The sequence below is a fragment of the Oncorhynchus tshawytscha genome, linkage group LG01 (genome assembly GCF_018296145.1).
Source record: "Oncorhynchus tshawytscha isolate Ot180627B linkage group LG01, Otsh_v2.0, whole genome shotgun sequence".
NCBI lineage: Eukaryota > Metazoa > Chordata > Actinopteri > Salmoniformes > Salmonidae > Oncorhynchus > Oncorhynchus tshawytscha.
The window spans coordinates 6,515,231-6,537,480 of NC_056429.1; the positions used below are offsets into that span (position 1 = coordinate 6,515,231).

The window sequence follows — 22,250 nt, forward strand, 5'->3', positions numbered from 1 at the left end:
GGCACTGTCGCATTGAACACCTTTGTCGCTCTTTCTGCAGCCGGTTAGGGAGGGTTTTGAGGTTCACACACACTGTTTATGGTCAAATTATTCCTACCATGCATTAAGAGAGGATCTGACATCACCTTCCATGATAACCTCAAAAAGCACATATCAGAACAACAGTTTAGTTCAATGAATTTCTGTGTCAGGAAATCCAGACAAGCATTGACTATATGACAAATTATTACATGAACCTTTTCTTAATAAGATTAGTATATTTACCCAAAGACCAGGACTCCAGGGAACTGGTAAACAACATGTTAATCAACATCAACAACATGTTAAATCAAAAATAAACAAATTCGAATAAACAATCAATTTAGAATCACAACTCTTGATAACCCCCTAAGGAAATAGTATCTCTTAAAGCAATGTAAGAATAGAACAGAAACTGGTGTTTCTCATTCATTTTATAAATAAATCCCACCTGTTTCCATAATTTCTAGTGAGATTGATCAGGCCTCACCAGAAAGTCAGGATACAGGGCATTCGACACCATTCAAATATTTCCTCTCCCTTTTCTTTCCCTGATCTTCCGAAACCATTTAAATATCTTTTAAAAAAGTCCATCCTTCTGCATACCCAATATAGAACTGAATTGAAAAGACCCAATCCCAAATAAATCCCACAGTATCAACACCACCAACGCCTATTTGTAACCGGTATGTTGTGTGTGCGTGCTGGTGAACCGTAGGTTCAGAACACACATGAATGGGCCTCACTTATCTGGAACTCTGTTTACGGCCTAATCCAGATACTTTTATACTTAATCTGCCAAATATCACGAACTGCGTTCCCCTTTCCCGTTCCCCACAGGCTCCAGAGACATTCAAATGAGAAATAATAAAACCCCCTCTTTTGGAAAAGAAAGTGTACATTTCGTTAGCATTCACTATGCTACATTTTAATCAGCAATCCAAAAGTATTAATTATAAACCAACTGTGATAATTGTAAATCCACTGTCCTTACTCCTATCATGAAATGTTTGTTTCAATCCACCAACATTTATGTATCTTTTATTTAGCGTGTACTATTCCCCTTACCCCATAGGGCATAAACCAACGTCTCTCCGTATTGATACTGCTACTACACGTACATCAAACAGTGTTCAAATATCTTATTTTTCCTTTTTGTTTTTTTAACTCACTAGCTTCTATAACTCTCCTCTTACAAAAACTCACTGCAACTGGGACTTGTGTCCCTTTTACAGACCTCACTAGGGAAATACCCCCACTAGGGACCTATCCTAATACCCCCACTAGGGACCTATCCTAATACCCCCACTAAGGACCTATCCTAATACCCCCACTAGGGACCTATCCTAATACCCCCACTAGGGACCTATCCTAATAACCCCACTAGGGACCTATCCTAATACCCCCACTAGGGACCTATCCTAATACCCCCACTAGGGACCTATCCTAATACCCCCACTAGGGACCTATCCTAATAACCCCACTAGGGATATCCTAATACCCCCACTAGGGACCTATCCTAATACCCCCACTAGGGACCTATCCTAATACCCCCACTAGGGACTATCCTAATACCCCCACTAAGGACCTATCCTAATACCCCCACTAGGGACCTATCCTAATACCCCCACTAGGGACCTATCCTAATACCCCACTAAGGACCTATCCTAATACCCCACTAAGGACCTATCCTAATACCCCCCCCACTAGGGACCTATCCTAATAACCCCACTAAGGACCTATCCTAATACCCCCACTAAGGACCTATCCTAATACCCCCACTAGGGACCTATCCTAATACCCCCACTAAGGACCTATCCTAATATCCCCACTAGGGACCTATCCTAATACCCCCACTAGGGACCTATCCTAATACCCCCACTAAGGACCTATCCTAATACCCCCACTAGGGACCTATCCTAATACGGAACCTACCCTACACTGTATGGTCACTCCTGGATCTCGCAGATAAAAACCTCCACTCGGGACCTATCCTTGAAGGAACCCACCCTACACCTTATATCAGCCTGGATCTCGCAGAGGAAAACCTCCACACGGGACCTATCCTTATGGAACCTACCCTATACCAGATATTTACGTCCAGTCGTTAAACAATGGGCCTACCGAATTAATCTCAGGCTCTCCAGGTCCGTGTCCTATAATTGTTCAGCCTATGATTCTCATCTCCCCAAGATGTCAAAATGAGCAGAAACAGGTACAGGATCTGTGCCTACCTTGTTTGTTGCCAGCTCCTGCTCCACTGATCTGGACTCTTTGGTTTGACTACAAATCGTGGTGAATCCTGCCGACAACGCAATCTGTTAGGTTGTTATTTTCCGAGTAAATGACTTAACGAACACTAGAGAAGCTTTAACCAAGTTCAATTCTTCCCAAAGGGTCGATACAGCTGCATTCAGACAAATTACATTTCACACAAGCACTGGTATTTAACCCTTTCTCCATCGACTGAGTCTCCTCCTCCACATCTGAACAGCCAATGCACCTCTGTTGCTAGACAGAACCTTTGTGATATCTGTTCTTCCTCACTTCATCTGACCTGACTACCCCAAAGTGCTCACTCCTCACCAACTCAAGGCTGTCATGGTGATTGATACCAGACTGTGTCTCTTTTCTTCCCAGGGGATCCCTGATGGCTTAACAGTAACATATCCTGACAAAATGTAAACGTTATACATCACTCTCTCTCCCTCAGTGACATTGTTACTGGGTAGCCTAGTGGTTAGAGCGTTGGACTAGTAACCGGAAGGTTGCATGATAAATGATGATGATAGAGAAAAAAAAATGTGGAGTACTTTATATGAAATGATGGGCAGAAGACAAATTCAACTCCATCTTTGGCTTATTCATCAGAAAAACATTTGATGTTGCCAATTATTTTAATGATTGCGGTGGTAAAATTATTGTTATCAATCAATAATTACAAGCCTCCTGCCATTGACAACATTAGACGGAAAGCTACTGAGGATGGTAGCTGACTCTATAGCCACTCCTATCTGTCATATTTTTAATCTGAGCCTAGAGGAAATTCTTTGTCCTCAGGCCTGGAGGGAAACCAAAGTCATTCCGCTACTCAAGAGTGGTAAACGGCCTTTACTGGTTCAAACACCGGACCTATAAGGTTGCTGCTGCCAGCTCTTAGAAAACTGTTGGAAAGAATTGTGTGTTGACCAAATACAATGCTATTTCTCTGTAAACAAATTAACAACAGACTTTCAGCATGCTTATAGAGAAGGGCACTCAACATGTACTGCACTGACATAAATGACTGATGATTGGTTGAAAGAAATTGATAATAAGAAGATTGTGGGAGCTATACTGTTAGATTTCAGTGCAGCCTTTGATATTATTAACCATAACCTGTTGTTGAGAACTTGTTTTGTGACTTTTCAACCTCTGCCATATTGTGGATTCAGAGCTATCTATCTAATAGAACTCAAAGGTTTTTTTCATTAATGGCAGCTTCTCTAAGGTCAAACATGTAAAGTCTGGTGTACCGCAGGGCAGCTCTCTAGGCCCTCTATTCTTTTCTATTTTTACCAATGGCCTGCCACTGGCATTAAACAAAGCATGTGTGTCCATGTATGCTGATGATTCAACCATATACGCATCAGCAACCACAGCTAATGAAGTCACTGAAACCGTTAGCAAAGAGTTGCATTCTTTTTTGGAATGGGTGGCCAGTAATAAACTGGTCCTGAAAATCTCTAAAACTAAGAGCATTGTATTTGGTACAAATCATTCCCTATGTTCTAAACCTCAGCTGAATCTGGTAATGAATGGTGTGGCTGTTGAACAAGTTCAGGAAACTAAATTACTTGGCGTTACCTTAGATTGTAAACCGTCTTGGTCAAAACATTTAGATTCAATGGTTTTAAAGAGAGGTCTGTCCGTAAAAAAGAGATGCTCTGCTTTTTTGACTCCACATTCCAATAAGCAAGTCCTGCAGGCTCTAGTTTAGTCTTATCTTGATTATTGTCTAGTCATGTGGTCCAGTTCTGCAAGGAAAGACCTAGTTAAGCTGCAGCTGGTCCAGAACAGAGCAGCACATCTTGCTCTTCATTGTAATCAGAGAGCTGATATTAATACTATTCATGCCAGTCTCTCTTCGCTAAGAGTTGAGTAGAGACACACTACATCACTTCTTCTTTTTATAAGAAACATTCATGTGTTAAAAATCCCAAATTGTTTGCATAGTCAATTTACACACAGCTCTGACATACGCACTTACCCCACCAGACATGCCACCGGGGGTCTTTTCACAGTCCCCAGAGCAAATTCAAGAAAGTGTACAGTATTATATAGTGCCCTTGTTGTGTGGAACTCCGTTCCATCTCATATTGCTCAAATGAACAGCAAACCTGGTTTAAAAAAACAGATAAAGCAACACCTCACAGCACGACGCCTCTCCCCTATTGACCTAGATAGTTTGCGTGTGTATTGGTATTTATATGTAGGCTACGTGTGCCTATTTTTATCCATTTTTTATGTATGTAGTTCTGTCCTTGAGCTGTTCTTGTCTATTAATGTTCTGTATATTATGTCATGTTTAATTGCAGAACGGTTGTTGTATGTGGAGGATGAGGGCTGCAGTAGATATCTCAGATAGGGGGGAGTGAGGCCTAAGAGGGTTTTTATAAATAAGCATAAATAAACATATTATTCAAGGATTTCATTAGAATGATGAAGATATGGAAAACAAAACGTATTTCATTTAACTGTTGAAAGTGAGGAAGGAAAGGAGCAACAATAGAGAGAGAAAGAGGAGGTAAGCTAATAACAATTATTTTACATTATATATTTATATTTTTTTTAGGACAATATTTTGAAAGTTATATATGGTTCAGCCTGCTAACCTTACAAATAGGCCCTATTGTATTTCAATATTTAAATTAAATTCATTAGCCTATACTTATAACTGTGTAGGACCAGAATCGCATGTTCTCTTCTGCTTTAGTTTGAACAGTCCGAACGATGTGAGATATTCCAGTCCATATAACACAGTATAATACAATACAGTACAGTAATACAATTTTCACTAAAAAGATTAGCCTACTGGAGCTAGTTTCATGTATTTACTCAAGAGAGCATATAGCTAGCTACACCGATGGCTTTTTATGTGTTTATGTCGTGTGTAATGTGCAGTAGCCTATATCATATATGTATTGGATAACGGCACAATCATTTGGACTTTTTTGGTCTTTGGCTCATTAAATGTTGTTAATGTAGGGCTCGTAAAATGTATGTAATGTATGGCTAATCTGGCTCAGGTTGCATCAGGCTTGAATTTTTCGATCAACGCTCTAATCAAATCCAGACATAGGCCTATTTATATTATTTATTTGCTTTTGAATGACACATGGTTTTGGCGGGAAATACCGGGTTGCCCTGGAGAAAAGTGATTTATTCTCAGGATGGAACATTTGTAAAATACCGATAAAATAATAAAACCCCAAATCTGTTGGGGCGTTGGATCAGAAAACCAGTCAGTATCTGGTGTGATCACCATTTGCTTCATTCAGCGAGACACATCTCCTTCACATAGAGTTGATCAGGCTGTTGATTGTGGCCTGTGGAATGTTGTCCCACTTTACTTCAATGGCTGTGCGAAGTTGCTGGATATTGGCGGCACCACGGTGTTGTACACGTCGATCCAGAGCATCCCAAACATGCTCAATGGGTGACATGTCTGGTGAGAGTATGCATGCCATGGATATTTTCAGCTTCCAGGAATTGTGTACAGATCCTTGCGACATGGGGCCATACATTATCATGCTGAAACATGAGGTGTTGGCAGTGGATGATGGGCCTCAGGATCTCGTCACAGTATCTCTGTGCATTCAAATTGGCATCGATAAAATGCAATTGCTTTCGTTGTCCGTAGCTTATGCCTGCCCATACCATAACCCCACCGCCACCATGGGACATCAGCAAACCAGTCGCCCACACAACACCATACATGTGGTCTGCGGTTGTCAGGCCGGTTGGATGTACTGCCAAATTCTCTAAAATTACATTGGAGGCGGCTTATGGTCGAGAAATTAACATACAATTCTCTGGCAACAGCTCTGGAGGACATTCCCGCAGTCAGCATGCCAATTACACGCTCCATCAAAAGTTGAGACATCTTTAGATATCTGTGGCATTGTGTTGTGTGAAGAAACTGCACATTTTAGAGTGGCCTTTGCTAGTCCCCAGCACAAGGTGCACCTGTGTAATTATCATGCCGTTTAATCAGCTTATTGATATGCCACACCTGTCAGGTGGATGTATTATCTTGGCAAAGGAAAAATGCTCACTAAACAGGGAGGTGAACAAATTTTTGCAAAATATTTTAAAGAAATACTATTTTTTGTGCATATGGAACATTTCTGGGATCTTTTATTTCAGCTCATGAAACATGGGACCAACACTTTACATGTTGTGATTATATTTTTGTTCAGTGCAGATTCCCGTGTGAATAATGATCTGTGAAAGGTGTATATAAATAGTAAGGAGCACAGGTCCCAAACTCAAACCCTGCGGGACACCTGTAGTTATATTGAGGTACACGTGCCGCCTTCCTGATCTTAGGGATAGCACCAGAAGCTATTTTTCAATAAAAAATGTGGGGTCAAAGGTTATACAATGAGGAGGGCAGAAAGCTGCAGTGGAAAGGGATCGAGATAATCAACTCCTGTGGATTTCTTTTTACGTAACATTTTTGCAAGGCACTTAATACATCCTTGACATAAAATGGTCTGCTGCTCTCTCATTTAGCTATTTGCGCCTGTTGTGGATGGCTGTTCACAAATGTATATGTGTATTTTTCTTATTTTACCCCTTTTTCTCCCCAATTTCATAGTGTCCAATTGTTGTAGTAGCTACTATCTTGTCTCATCGCTACAACTCCCATACGGGCTCGGGAGAGACAAAGGTTGAAAGTCATGCGTCTTCCGATACACAACCCAACCTAGCCGCACTGCTTCTTAACACAGCGCGCATCCAACCCGGAAGCCAGCCGGTGCTGTGTCAGAGGAAACACCGGGTGCTGGGGTGCTGTACTGTAGCGCCAGCTGTGCCATCAGAGACCCTGGGTTCGTGCTGGGGTGCTGTACTGTAGCGCCAGCTGTGCCATCAGAGACCCTGGGTTCGCGCCCAATTGGCCCTGGGCGACGCACAATTGGCCTAGCGTCGTCAGGGTTAGGGAGGGCTTGGTTGGTAGGGATGTCCTTGTCTCATCGCACACCAGCGACTCCTGTGGTGGGCCGGGCGCAGTGCGCGCTAGCCAAGATTGCCAGGTGCGAACCCAGGGTCTCTGATGGCACAGCTGGCGCTACAGTACAGCACCCTTAACCACTGCTACAGTACAGCACCCTTAACCACTGCGCCACCCGGGAGCGCCACCCGGGAGGCCATTATATGTGTATTTTCACACAATACTGGTTGAAATGAACAAGTTATCTATCAATCATCGACCAGTGGAAAGACAGTGAAAAATGCGCTCTTGCAATGGCGGCGATGTGCGGATCCTAGCCTATGGAATAAAAGTTTGAGGGAGTTCCTCCCTTGAACCTGAAGCAATGAGCCCAATCAGTCCTCCATGACAACAAAACCATAAACAACAGAGTAGGCAAATAAATGACATTACTGAGTTTAGGTAATCCAAAGAGTTACGTAAATGATTACCATTTTGGACAAGTAACTTAGTAACTGTTATGGATTGCATTTAGAAAGTAACCTACCCAACCCAGACCATTCTACAGCAACATTAGTCTCTTGTGACAGCTAGTTAGAGCATACAAGGTTCCTTGGTTCATGTCTTCCAGTTTGTCTTGGTTTCTGAGCCCCGTCTCTCTCCCTGTCAGGTGTCTGCGAGGCTACATGAACAGCAGTCTGTCGGTGTTCGACATGGGCGAACGCTTGAACGTGAGTGAGGAGAGTAGATACTGCAGGTACAGAGACTACAGAGCCTCTCCCTGGAGCCCAGTACCATACGACTTCACTCTGCAGTTCTGGCACGTCCTGGCTGCAAGACTAGCCTTTATCATCGTCTTCGAGGTACGTCAGCACGTCCATGCTCTGTCTGTCTTGATCTCTGTCTCTGTCTCAGACACTCATTAGGTGTTTCAGGCAGTGTTTTTTAAATGTTATCTTTATTTAACTAGGCAAGTCAGTTAAGAACAAATTCTTATTTTCAATGACGATGATATCTGATGATGATATTCTAGATATCCCAGATGCTATGTCCTGCCCATGTTCCCTTAAGCCAGGAACCTATGCCTTAAAACCCATCACATCTCACATCTCCCTCACTAACTTTAAGCACTAGCTGTCAGAGCAGTTTACAGATCACTGCACCTGTACTTAGCCTATCTGTAAACAGCCCATCTACCTACCTCATCCCCATACTGGTATTTATTTATTTATTTTGCTCCTTTCCACCCCAGTATCTCTACCTACACATTCATCTCTCTTGCCGATCTACCATTCCAGTGTTTAATTGCTATATTGTAATTACTTCGCCACCATGGCCTATTTATTTCCTTAACTTACCTCATTTGCACTCACTGTATATAGACTTTATGTTTTCTTTTGTTCTACTGTATTATTGACTGTATGTTTTGTTTATTCCATGTGTAACTCTGTGTTGTATGTGTCGAATTGATACGCTTTATCTTGGCCAGGTCGCAGTTGCAAATGAGAACTTGTTCTCAACTAGCCTACCTGGTTAAATAAAGGTGAAATCAAAAATAAAATAAAAATCAAGAGAGTTTATGTTTTGCCTGTGTTGATTTTCTGTGATCTGAAAATGACAATGGACAATAAAGTATTGCTTTTTTCTCTCTCCATTTCCTCCCTCAGCACCTGGTGTTTGGCATCAAGTCGTTCATCGCGTACCTGATCCCAGACATGCCCAAGAGTCTGTGTGACCGCATGCGACGGGAGAAGTACCTGATGCAGGAGATGATGTATGAAGCAGAGCTGGAGCACCTGCAGAAGGAGAGGAAGAAGAATGGCAGGAGATATCACCACGAGTGGCCTTAGTGTTAGTTATGTTACGTCCCCCTGTACTACATACAGTACCTCGTCTGCACACCTAAATCACACACACACACACACACACACACACACACACACACACACACACACACACACACACACACACACACACACACACACACACACACACACAGAACACTTAATACATACACACACACACACACACACAGAACACTTAATACACACACCAACACACACACACACACACAGAGAACACTTAATACACACACCAACACACACACACACACACACACACACACAGAACACTTAATACACACACCAACACACACACACACACACACAGAACACTTAATACACACACCAACACACACACACACACACACAGAACACTTAATACACACACCAACACACACACACACACACACACACACAGAACACTTAATACACACACCAACACACACACACAAAAATATGCACTCAGATCACATGTTCCCTTCTGTACACCAAAGAGGCCCTCTTCTGTCTCCAGACCTGAGGCCTGTTACTGTACCCCGTACCTGTCCCCTCCTCCCATCTCTGTTACTGTACCCCGTACCTGTCCCCTCCTCCCATCTCTGTTACTGTCCCCCAGCTCCCCTTTCAGCTCTCCATCCAGCAGGAACCCTGGGCCCTGTCTGTTCCCTGTCACGTCTGTCCTGTGTCGTGTCCTGGCTACGAATGTGGGGAGAGACCTTACCTATCCAATTGTAATGTTTACTATGCAGAACAAGGGCTGCAGATCAGTTCACTACTGACTGTCTGCTCTCTTCTCGTCTCACTCTCATAGCACTCTCCATAGACACAGAATGACTAGAACGGACATGCCCAATCAAGTCATCGGTCCGGTATGAGTGGACGAGACTGGCGGCCATATTGAGTGCACCCGTCAAATTGCTGTGGTCTGAGGGCCTTTGTCCCTTTCTATGTCATTCTATTTCTACGTTGCTCTTCTTCTCTATGTGGCAGCTAGCCTATAGCAGCTTGCTATGACATGAGACACTCCGGTCCGGTCCGGTCCGGTCCGGTGCAGCTCACAACACATGCTGTGTGTTCTGTGTTTGTCTTCCATGGACTTGGTACAGGCCAGTCACTGTCCTACGTGGCCGTCTGACTGTACCGCTGTACTGTGGCACTGCTAGTGGTTCCTCTCGTTGCTTATTAAGTGATTCTATTGACGTATGTACGTGTCTACCAAAAAATGACAATGGACAATAATAATGTTGTTTCTGTATAATGACTGTAAAGTAATATTGCTCTCAAAGCATGCTGATTCGTTAAAGCATTTTGGTTCATTTGTTGAACTGCAGCATATCTGGGAAGATGTTACCATTCGGAAGTTTGATAGAGGTTTAATTATCTCTATTTAAATCATGTAAAAAATGCACGGTTCGTTTAGTTTTTGTATTTTCTTGGATAGACAAAGTCCCTGTCTTTGATGCCTGGTTTACTGCACAGTACGTTTCTATTCTGTGTGAGCTGAATGTTAGACATGTATTTATAATATTGCTGGTCTTGAGTTGTGGATGCTAATATGTGAATATGGCGTGTTGATATTACTACAGTTTTAACCAACCACAAAGTGTGTCACAAACATCACTCGTGCCTGTTGGTGCTGCAAATGCTTTACTGTACGTGTAAGAACATGTTTCTTGTCATTTTTCTCCAGTAATGACTTACAACAACAAACTGAACTGTCTGTCCCCCAAGGATTTTATTTGGAGGAATGTTGTGATGAGAAAAATATGAAAATATAAATTGCCGAATTCTGGCATTTATTTTCCTCTGTTGATAGCTCTGCAAAGTAGAGGAAACCAACCCAACAGTGACATGTGAGTCCTGTAGGGAACTATACTATACAGCCACTGGAGGGCAGTGAGTGCACTGGTAAATCTGTTCTTCCATGTACAGAATCGGTTTCTCATTGGCTACTGGAAGCAGAGAATCTGTTTTCTCATTGGCTACTGGAAGCAGAGAATCTGTTTTCTCATTGGCTACTGGAAGCAGAGAATCTGTTTTCTCATTGGCTACTGGAAGCAGAGAATCTGTTTTCTCATTGGCTACTGGAAGCAGAGAATCTGTTTTCTCGTTGGCTACTGGAAGCAGAGAATCTGTTTTCTCATTGGCTACTGGAAGCAGAGAATCTGTTTTCTCACTGGCTACTGGAAGCAGAGAATCTGTTTTCTCATTGTCTACTGGAAGCAGAGAATCGGTTTTCTCATAGGCTACTGGAAGCAGAGAATCGGTTTTCTCATAGGCTACTGGAAGCAGAGAATCGGTTTTCTCATAGGCTACTGGAAGCACTCAGAATGTGGCTGATTGTGCATCCCAAATGGCACCCTATTCCCTTGGTAGTGCACTACTTTTGAACAGGACCCATAGGGAATAGGGTGCACTATTTTAGAACAGGACACATAGGGAATAGGGTGCACTACTTTAGAACAGGACCCATAGGGAATAGGGTGCACTATTTTAGAACAGGACACATAGGGAATAGGGTGCACTATTTTAGAACAGGACACATAGGGAATAGGGTGCACTACTTTAGAACAGGACACATAGGGAATAGGGTGCACTATTTTAGAACAGGACACATAGGGAATAGGGTGCACTACTTTAGACCAGGACACATAGGGAATAGGGTGCACTACTTTTGAACAGGACCCATAGGGAATAGGGTGCACTACTTTTGAACAGGACACATAGGGAATAGGGTGCACTACTTTTGAACAGGACCCATAGGGAATAGGGTGCACTACTTTTGAACAGGACCCATAGGGAATAGGGTGCACTACTTTTGAACAGGACACATAGGGAATAGGGTGCACTACTTTAGACCAGGACCCATAGGGAATAGGGTGCACTACTTTAGAACAGGACCCATAGGGAATAGGGTGCACTACCTTAGACCAGGACACATAGGGAATAGGCATATTCCATTATAAACAATCTCTGTTTAGAGGTGACCTAGCCCTATTCCATTATAAACAACCTCTGTTTAGAGTTGACCTAGCCCTATTCCATTATAAACAACCTCTGTCTAGAGGTGACCTAGCCCTATTCCATTATAAACAACCTCTGTTTAGAGGTGACCTAGCCCTATTCCATTATAAACAACCTCTGTCTAGAGGTGACCTAGCCCTATTCCATTATAAACAACCTCTGTTTAGAGGTGACCTAGCCCTATTCCATTATAAACAACCTCTGTCTAGAAGTGACCTAGCCCTATTCCATTATAAACAACAATATAACTATGTTTAGAGGTGACCTAGCCCTATTTCATTATAAACAACCTCTGTCTAGAGGTGACCTAGCCCTATTCCATTATAAACAACAATATAACTATGTTTAGAGGTGACCTAGCCCTATTCCATTATAAACAACCTCTGTTTAGAGGTGACCTAGCCCTATTCCATTATAAACAACAATATAACTGTCTAGAGGTGACCTAGCCCTATTTCATTATAAACAACAATATAACTATGTTTAGAGGTGACCTAGCCCTATTTCATTATAAACAACCTATAACTATGTTTAGAGGTGACCTAGCCCTATTCCATTATAAACAACCTCTGTTTAGAGGTGACCTGTCCCTATTTCATTTATAAACAACCTCTGTTTAGAGGTGACCTATCCCTATTTCATTATAAACAACAATATAACTATGTTTAGAGTGACCTAGCCCTATTCCATTATAAACAACCTCTGTTTAGAGTTGACCTAGCCCTATTCCATTATAAACAACCTCTGTCTAGAGGTGACCTAGCCCTATTTCATTATAAACAACCTCTGTTTAGAGGTGACCTAGCCCTATTCCATTATAAACAACCTCTGTCTAGAGGTGACCTAGCCCTATTTCATTATGAACAAAAGTTGAACTTAGAGAACTTAGAGCCACTGTTACTTTTATTGTAAATTATTTAACTTTTCATTTTTATTGTAAATGATTAAAATCTTACTTTTATTAATTAAATTGTACTTTAGCGTAAATGATTTAACTAACTTTTATTGTTAATTATTTAAATTTGAATTTATTGTAAATTACTTTAATGTTAAACTGTTATCATTTTCCAATGTACTTTTCTATGTATTGTATATACTGTTTACTTTCTAGAAATGTGTTCTTTTTTTCCAGTTTACTTTGCAATGTATATTATTTTCAAATGTATTATTATTATTATCTATGATTGTGTATAATATTTTTTTTAGCAATTCTGAATGCAATCGACCAGCATGACGTTCACCTCTCTGTACCCTGCAATCGAGGCAATGTAACCATAGAAATATAATTACAAGAACAGTATTCCTGTTCATTCTCCCTTGTTCTAATGGGCTTTTTCCCCATCCCCAAATCTAGAAATCATATATCTATGAAAGTTAAAGAGAAAAAAAAATCCACTTTTCCTCAGCTGTCCTCTGAATGTTTGGCAGGTGATTTAACTAAGTGTCATATTTTCTTAGCTGCTATCAATAAGACATTCATCTGCTATTTAAAAATATATATTTTTGCACTCCTGCATTTGCATGACTATGATGCACCAACATTTATAAGTCAGTTGCTTATAAATTAAAGTAAATTAAAGTAAAGAAGCTGTTCATTTATTGTATCAAATGAACACATATAGAGAATCAGAGTTGATATTATTATAATCATCTGAAAATAACCCCAATCAGTCAGTACATCCACGTATAGTCAAGAATACTTTTTTATTTTTTATTTTTTTATACATATCATTGTTGCTATTGTCAGAATAAACTGTCCAACATATCAGTTAAAAACATTATTTGTTCAATATTAATTAATACAGTGCCTTCTGAAAGCATTCTGAAAGCAATTGACTTTTTCCCACATTCTGTTGTGTTACAGCATGAATTAAACATGGATCAAATTTAGATGTTGTGTCACTGATCTACACTCAATACCCCATCATATTCAAAGTGGAACAAATTAATTAAAAATTAAAAGCTGAAACGTCTTGATGACAATAAGTATTCAACACATTTGTTATGGCAAACCTAAAGTTCAGGAGTAAACATTTGCTTAACAAGTCACATAAGTTGCATGGACTCACCCTGTGTGTAATAACAGTGTTTAACATGATTTATGAATGACTACCTCATCTCTGTACCCCACACATACAATTATCTCTAATTTCCCTCAGTCCAGCAAAGAATTTCAAACATCAATTCAACCACAAAGACCAGGGAGGTTTTTCAATTCCTCTCAAAAGAAGGGCTCCTATTGGTCGATGGGTAAAACTATAAAAGCAGACATTGAATATCCCTTTGAGCATGGTGAACTTATTAATTACACTTTGGATGGTGTATCAATACACCCAGTCACTACAAATATCCACGCTTCCTTCAGTTACCTGGAGAGGAAGGAAAACTGCTCAACGATTTCACCATGAGGTCAAAGGTGACTGTAAACAGTTACAGAGTTTAAAGGATGTGGATAAGAGAAAACTGAAGATGGATCAACAACATTGTAGTTAACTCCAAAATACTGACCTAAATGACTGAGTGAAAAGAAGGAAGCCTGTACAGAATCAAAAATATGACAAAACATCCTGTTTTCCGGAGGTTGGTGGCACCTTAATTGAGGAGGACGGGCTCGTGGTAATGGCTGGAGCGGAATCAGTGGAATGGTTTTAATGGTTTCCAGGTGTTTGGTGCCATTCCATTTGTATCGTTCCAGCCATTATAATGAGCCGTCCTCCTCTCAGCAACCTCCACTGATCATTGTTTGCAATAAGGAAACCGCTCAGAGATTTCACCATGACGCCAATGGTGATTTTAAAACAGTTACAGAGATTAATGGCTGTGATAGGAGAAAACTGAGGACGGATTAACAACATTGTAGTTACTCCACAATACGAACCTAAATGACAGAGTGAAAATAAGGAAGCCTGTACAGAATAAAAATATTCCAAAACATGCATCCTGTAAAAAATATGGCAAAGAAATTAACTTTATGTCCTGAATACAAAGCGTTACGTTTGAGGCAAATCCAACACAACACATCACTGAGTAGCACTCTTCATATTTTCAAGCAGGGTGATGGCTGCATCATGTTATGGGTATGCTTGTGATTGTTAAGGTCTAGAGAGTGTTTTAGGATAAAAAGAAGCAGAATAGAGCTAAGCAGAGGCAAAATCCTAGAGGAAAACCTGGTTCAGTCTGCTTTCCAACAGACAGTGGAGAGAAATGCACTTTTCAGCAGGACAATAACCTAAAACACAAAGCCAAATATACACTGAAGTTGCTTACCAAGACAACATTGAATGTTCCTGAGTGGCCCAGTTATAATTTTGACTTAAATCTGCCTTAATATCTATGGCAACACTTGAAAATGGCTGTATAGCAATGATTAACAACCAACTTGAAAGAGCTCGAATAATTGAAGCATTTAAAAAAAAGAATAATGTGCAAAAATTGTACTATCCAGCTGTGCAAATCTCTTAGAGACTTAGAGCCAGAAAGACTCACAGCTGTAATCTCTGCCAAAGGTGATTCTAACATGTATTGACTCGGGGGGTGTGAATACACATGTTAATTAGATATTTCTGTATTTCATTTGCAATACATTTGTGAAAATGTCTAGAAAACATGTTTTCACTTTGTCATTACTTTCTGAAGACTGTAAGGACAAGACACAGTCTCATCGTACATTTACATATTTTGAGGATTGTTTTGTTTTGGCACTGATTGGCTGAGGAATGGTCAAACATTTTCCCTTTGATGTGATTGGACTGAAAACACCTTCCCTTTCGATGTGGTTGGTCATTTGAAATCTATGCATGTCGTAATCATGACTACAGCATCCATCTTGAACAGTGTCCAAAGGAGATATTTATTATTAGTGTTTTTTAGTGTTGCGTCTGCATTAAATAGAGCTTACTTGTGTTAAGTCTATAAGTCAATGATTTAGTGTCTTGGAAAAACATGTCACTATTCTGTCCTACAAAAAAAAATAGTTTCTTATTTCATCATGATTGATCGTACATGATGTTTCTCAGTCAAGATAATGGATTGTTGATTGATTGTATAATACCCTGATTGATGTACAAGGCTGATATTTCTTCCCGAGACATTTTGTGAAGAAGAGCATTTTGTTGCATTGTGTTTTCATATGTCATCATAATGCTTATTAGTGTTTCTGGGACGGACGCAACGAAACCTTCCTTGGTTGAAGCTCAAGGCCTAGATCCAATCAGACCAAGAGTTAACGGCCGATAGCCAACACCCGCATAGCCAATGTTTTGGAGGTGTCGCTGTAAAGCTGAATTTGAGATGAATTTCCACGATGCGGATTAAGCAAAGCCCTAAAACTATTAATTGGAATCTGGGTGGAAATATTGTTTTTGTTGATATTATTTTAGAACTCACCTGGTTAAAAGATTATGAATAAAAATATATAAATACAAAGATCAAATAATCTGGTGGGTCACATGGAAAGCACACAAAAAAATATTTTTGCACCTTCAGGGGACGGTTTCCAGGACAGAGATGAATAAGACTAGTCCTGGACTGAATACCAAGATCAATGGAGAATCTCCATAAAACTATGGATTAGGATTAGTCTTAAACCCTGAAACGGCCCCTAAAGGTGTTTGATGAGGAAGCACAGTTAGACCATAGATTTACGATCTATACGATGTCATCCGTTTTTCTAACATGAGGTATGTCAATACTGCACACTGTTATCAATTCATCCCTATGGAAAAGCATACCAGAATATGTACAAAGACAATGATCGTGTGATGTAACATAATCAGATTTGGATTATCACCCTTTTTCTGTAATAAATCATGGCTCTTTTAAATCAACTGCTTCTCAGGATGTTATTATGTGTTACTTCATATTCACACACCTCATTTTGCACTCTAGGTGCTTGGAATTACAAAAGTCAACGAAGTAAATGAAAAGAATTGGCTCTGCGGCACTCTTCATTACTTTTTGTTTTACAGAGTGAACTAGACTGGTGGTGAGAAGGAGACGAGAGTTACTGCTCTTATCATGTAGTCACTAATCATCTTTGTTTTAATAGAGTGAACTAGACTGGTGGTGAGTAGGAGACGGAAGTTACTGCTCTTATCATGTAGTCACTAATCATCTTTGTTTTAATAGAGTGAACTAGACTGGTGGTGAGAAGGAGACGGAAGTTACTGCTCTTATCATGTAGTCACTAATCATCTTTGTTTTACAGAGTGAACTAGACTGGTGGTGAGAAGGAGACGGAAGTTACTGCTCTTATCATGTAGTCACTAATCATCTTTGTTTTACAGAGTGAACTAGACTGGTGGTGAGAAGGAGACGGAAGTTACTGCTCTTATCATGTAGTCACTAATCATCTTTGTTTTAATAGAGTGAACTAGACTGGTGGTGAGTAGGAGACGGAAGTTACTGCTCTTATCATGTAGTCACTAATCATCTTTGTTTTAATAGAGTGAACTAGACTGGTGGTGAGAAGGAGACGGAAGTTACTGCTCTTATCATGTAGTCACTAATCATCTTTGTTTTAATAGAGTGAACTAGACTGGTGGTGAGAAGGAGACGGAAGTTACTGCTCTTATCATGTAGTCACTAATCATCTTTGTTTTAATAGAGTGAACTAGACTGGTGGTGAGAAGGAGACGAGAGTTACTGCTCTTATCATGTAGTCACTAATCATCTTTGTTTTAATAGAGTGAACTAGACTGGTGGTGAGTAGGAGACGAGAGTTACTGCTCTTATCATGTAGTCACTAATCATCTTTGTTTTAATAGAGTGAACTAGACTGGTGGTGAGAAGGAGACGGAAGTTACTGCTCTTATCATGTAGTCACTAATCATCTTTGTTTTAATAGAGTGAACTAGACTGGTGGTGAGTAGGAGACGGAAGTTACTGCTCTTATCATGTAGTCACTAATCATCTTTGTTTTAATAGAGTGAACTAGACTGGTGGTGAGTAGAAGATCTTTGTTTTAATAAGGTTATGGAAAGGGTTAAGGTTAGTGGAAGGGTTAGCTAACAGGGTTAGGCTTAGCTAACAGGGCTAGGGTTGTGAGAAGGGTTAGCTAAACGGGTTAATGTTAGCTATAACCATCTGCACGTTTACTATGTTAGTTCTAGTCTATGAGACCGGGCTGGATATACTGACCACAAGTTAGACCCACTGCAGTAAATACATGACACACCACGTCTGCCAAGCAGACTTTCCTTGCCAGGTCATTCAATAATGACTTAATTATTAATGTTGTGTCACTGAAGCTGTACACATAATCAATGGTTGTCTAAATGGCCTTTGTGTGATTGTAAAGTACCAAATTCATTGCCTAGTATATTAAATGGCAGTTCTAGTTGAATCCATATGTGTTGGACTATTTATTTTACTAGGCAAGTCAGTTAAGAACAAATTCTTATTTTCAATGAAGGCCAAAGGACAGTGGGTCAGGGGTAGAACGACAGATTTGTACCTTGTCAGCTCGGGGATTTGAACTTTCAACCTTCCGGTTACTAGCCCAACGTTCTAACCACTAGGCTACCCTGCCGCCCATGTTTTGGACTATAACTAGACAGGGAATGTGATGACACAAATGCCCTCTTTATACCTGCCACTAACACGCTGTGTCCTTCCTCCTGATCCTGTCCATTTACACATATAAGATCTGATTGAAATCGGATCACAATGCGTCTTTTCATCATCTACACCTGTCTATAAAGGTGGGCACAATCAGAATGTGGAGATAATCCGGACACAGGACGCATGTTAGAACCAGGTTTAAATGGGGTTAGGGAGTACTGGAACCACAGTGTGTCATAACTCAGAGGTTTAGACCACTTTCCCTGTTATCAGACGGCAGCCAATGATCCTGCTATCTCTGATCTCATCCTGTCACTTAATGTCTCTCCCAAGGTGGCTGTGCTGCACTGCAGACCAACGAGATACAATGAGTGGACAAAACATTAGGAACATTCCATGACAGACTGACCAGGTGAATCCAGGTGAAAGCTAATGATCCCTTATTGATGTCACCTGTTCAATCCACTTCAATCAGTGTAGATGAAGGGGAGGAGACAAGTTAAAGAAATATTTATTAGCCTTGAGACATGGATTGTGTGTGTGTGCCATTCAGAGGGTGAATGGGCAAGACAAAATATTTAAGTGCCTTTGAACAGAGTATAGTAGTAGGTGCCAGGCCCACCGGTTTGAGTCAAGAACTGCAACACTGCTGGGTTTTTCATGCTCAATAGTTTCCTGTGTGTATCAAGAATGGTCCATCACTCAAAGGACATTCAGCCAACTTGACACAACTGTGGGAAACATTGGCGTCAACATGGGCCAGCATCCCTGTGGAAGGCTTTCGACACCTTGTAGAGTCCATGCCCTGACAAATTGAGGCTGTTCACAGGGCAGAAAAAGGGGTGTGCAACTCAATATTTCAAAGGTGTTCCAAATGTTTTGTGCATTTAGTGTATCATACTAGACAACACATCTCATCTAAAAACACTGACCCCCTAGTGGTCTGATAATTGACTTTGATCTCATGCTCTTTTTATACATTTCTAAATGAACATATTATTTCCACAGCTTAGGCTTCTAAATTAACATATTATTTCCACAGCTTAGGCTTCTAAATTAACATATTATTTCCACAGCTTAGGCTTCTAAATTAACATATTATTTCCACAGCTTAGGCTTCTAAATTAACATATTATTTCCACAGCTTAGTCTTATAAATTAACATATTATTTCCACAGCTTAGTCTTCTAAATTAACATATTATTTCCACAGCTTAGTCTTCCAAATTAACATATTATTTCCACAGCTTAGTCTTCCAAATTAACATATTATTTCCACAGCTTAGTCTTCTAAATTAACATATTATTTCCACAGCTTAGTCTTCTAAATTAATATATTATTTCAACAGCTTATCAGTGTGCTCCCAAGATGTTCCCTTCGTTGATGATGCTTGTTATGCATTATGTTTGAACCAAATGATTATGTGTTACAAAGATTAAGTGAAATGGAAACTATGAAATACTGTATATTAAATGAAAAAAATAATGTATGTTGAGTTTAATACTATGTACAATACGTAGCAATATGATATTGAAAACAATAGCCTAAGAAATTCAACATGCTGTAAACTAGTGTCTTTTTTTACAGTTTCACTTTCTCATCCTCATCACCCTAATTACACCCCTAATTACTAAGACACACCCCTCTCTATTGTCATTGGTTGCAACTAATTGCACTGTTTGTCTACATAACCTGGTTCAAGCATTCATGACATCACCCTGAAAAAGACAGTGATGCTGAGATGTTGGTTTAACCCAATACATTACTGGGAGCCTTTATATAGTGTGTGTAACTCTCTTTATTTTTTTTTATAGCAATCAGAGATTGGCCCTTCAAGGCATAACACATTGACGCCTCTACTCCAGGTGATGACGTCTCTGGGTCATGAAACCTTTCAATAAGGCCCCGAAGCAGCTCCTCATGCCAACCAATGGTGGCACCTTGGGAAGAGATGGCGTTGCGGAGCTGGTCCGAGTCTGCTGGGTCAGTCAGTTAGCCAGTTCGTACTATCACCTGTTGGGTAAGACCCAGGTGCAGACAGAGTCGAAATAACAACGTTTATTATTCTAACAGGGGCATGCAAAAGGACAGGTCAATGGCAGGCAGAGGTCAGGCAGAGGTCAGTAATTCAGATAGGTGGGGCGAAGGTACAGGATGGCAGGCACGCTCAGGTCAGGGAGTGGTCAGTAATTCAGATAGGTGGGGCGAAGGTGCAGGATGGCAGGCACGCTCAGGTCAGGGAGTGGTCAGTAATTCAGATAGGTGGGGCGAAGGTGCAGGATGGCAGGCACGCTCAGGTCAGGCAGAGGTCAGTAATTCAGATAGGTGGGGCGAAGGTACAGGATGGCAGGCACGCTCAGGTCAGGGAGTGGTCAGTAATTCAGATAGGTGGGGCGAAGGTGCAGGATGGCAGGCACGCTCAAGACAAATAGGAATGGTCAAAACCGGGAAACTAGAAAACAGGAACTATAGCAAAGCCAGAGGCAAAGGGGAAAAAAACACTGGTAGGTCTGACGAGCATAACGAACTGGCAACAGACAACACAGGTATAAATACACAGGGGATAATGGGTGACACCTGGAGGGGGGTGGAGACAATCACAAAGACAGGTGAAACAGATTAGGGTGTGACAACACCGGCCAACCCTAACGACGATGGGCCAATTGTGCTCCGCTCTATGGAACTCCAAATCACAGCCAGTTGTGATACAGCCTGGATTCAAACCAGGGAGTCTGTAGTGATGCCTCTAGCACTGAGATGCAGTGTTTTAGACCGCTGAACCAGGGTCTGTAGTGACGCCTCTAGCACTGAGATGCAGTGTTTTAGACAGCTGAACCAGGGTCTGTAGTGATGCCTCTAGCACTGAGATGCAGTGTTTTAGACAGCTGAACCAGGGTCTGTAGTGACGCCTCTAGCACTGAGATGCAGTGTTTTAGACCGCTGAACCAGGGTCTGTAGTGACGCCTCTAGCACTGAGATGCAGTGTTTTAGACCGCTGAACCAGGGTCTGTAGTGACGCCTCTAGCACTGAGATGCAGTGTTTTAGACCGCGGAACCAGGGTCTGTAGTGACGCCTCTAGCACTGAGATGCAGTGTTTTAGACCGCTGAACCAGGGTCTGTAGTGACGCCTCTAGCACTGAGATGCAGTGTTTTAGACCGCGGAACCAGGGTCTGTAGTGACGCCTCTAGCACTGAGATGCAGTGTTTTAGACCGCTGAACCAGGGTCTGTAGTGACGCCTCTAGCACTGAGATGCAGTGTTTTAGACCGCTGAACCAGGGTCTGTAGTGACGCCTCTAGCACTGAGATGCAGTGTTTTAGACCACTGAACCAGGGTCTGTAGTGACGCCTCTAGCACTGAGATGCAGTGTTTAGACCGCTGAACCAGGGTCTGTAGTGACGCCTCTAGCACTGAGATGCAGTGTTTTAGACCACTGAACCAGGGTCTGTAGTGACGCCTCTAGCACTGAGATGCAGTGTTTTAGACCGCTGAACCAGGGTCTGTAGTGACGCCTCTAGCACTGAGATGCAGTGTTTTAGACCGCTGAACCAGGGTCTGTTGTGACGCCTCTAGCACTGAGATGCAGTGTTTTAGACCGCTGAACCAGGGT

The 22,250-nt window shown here is 41.2% G+C and overlaps 1 protein-coding gene across 1 annotated transcript in view; it reads left to right on the forward strand.

The window, feature by feature from the left end:
- Positions 1-9,183, forward strand: part of LOC112256869 (anoctamin-3) — an 86,756-nt gene extending 77,573 nt beyond the window's left edge. The window contains exons 25-26 of the mRNA XM_042322741.1: positions 7,884-8,076; positions 8,881-9,183. Coding sequence (XP_042178675.1) covers positions 7,884-8,076; positions 8,881-9,063 — 376 coding nt within the window. The 3' untranslated portion in view covers positions 9,064-9,183. The remainder of the gene's footprint in view (positions 1-7,883; positions 8,077-8,880) is intronic.
- Positions 9,184-22,250: the final 13,067 nt, after the last annotated feature.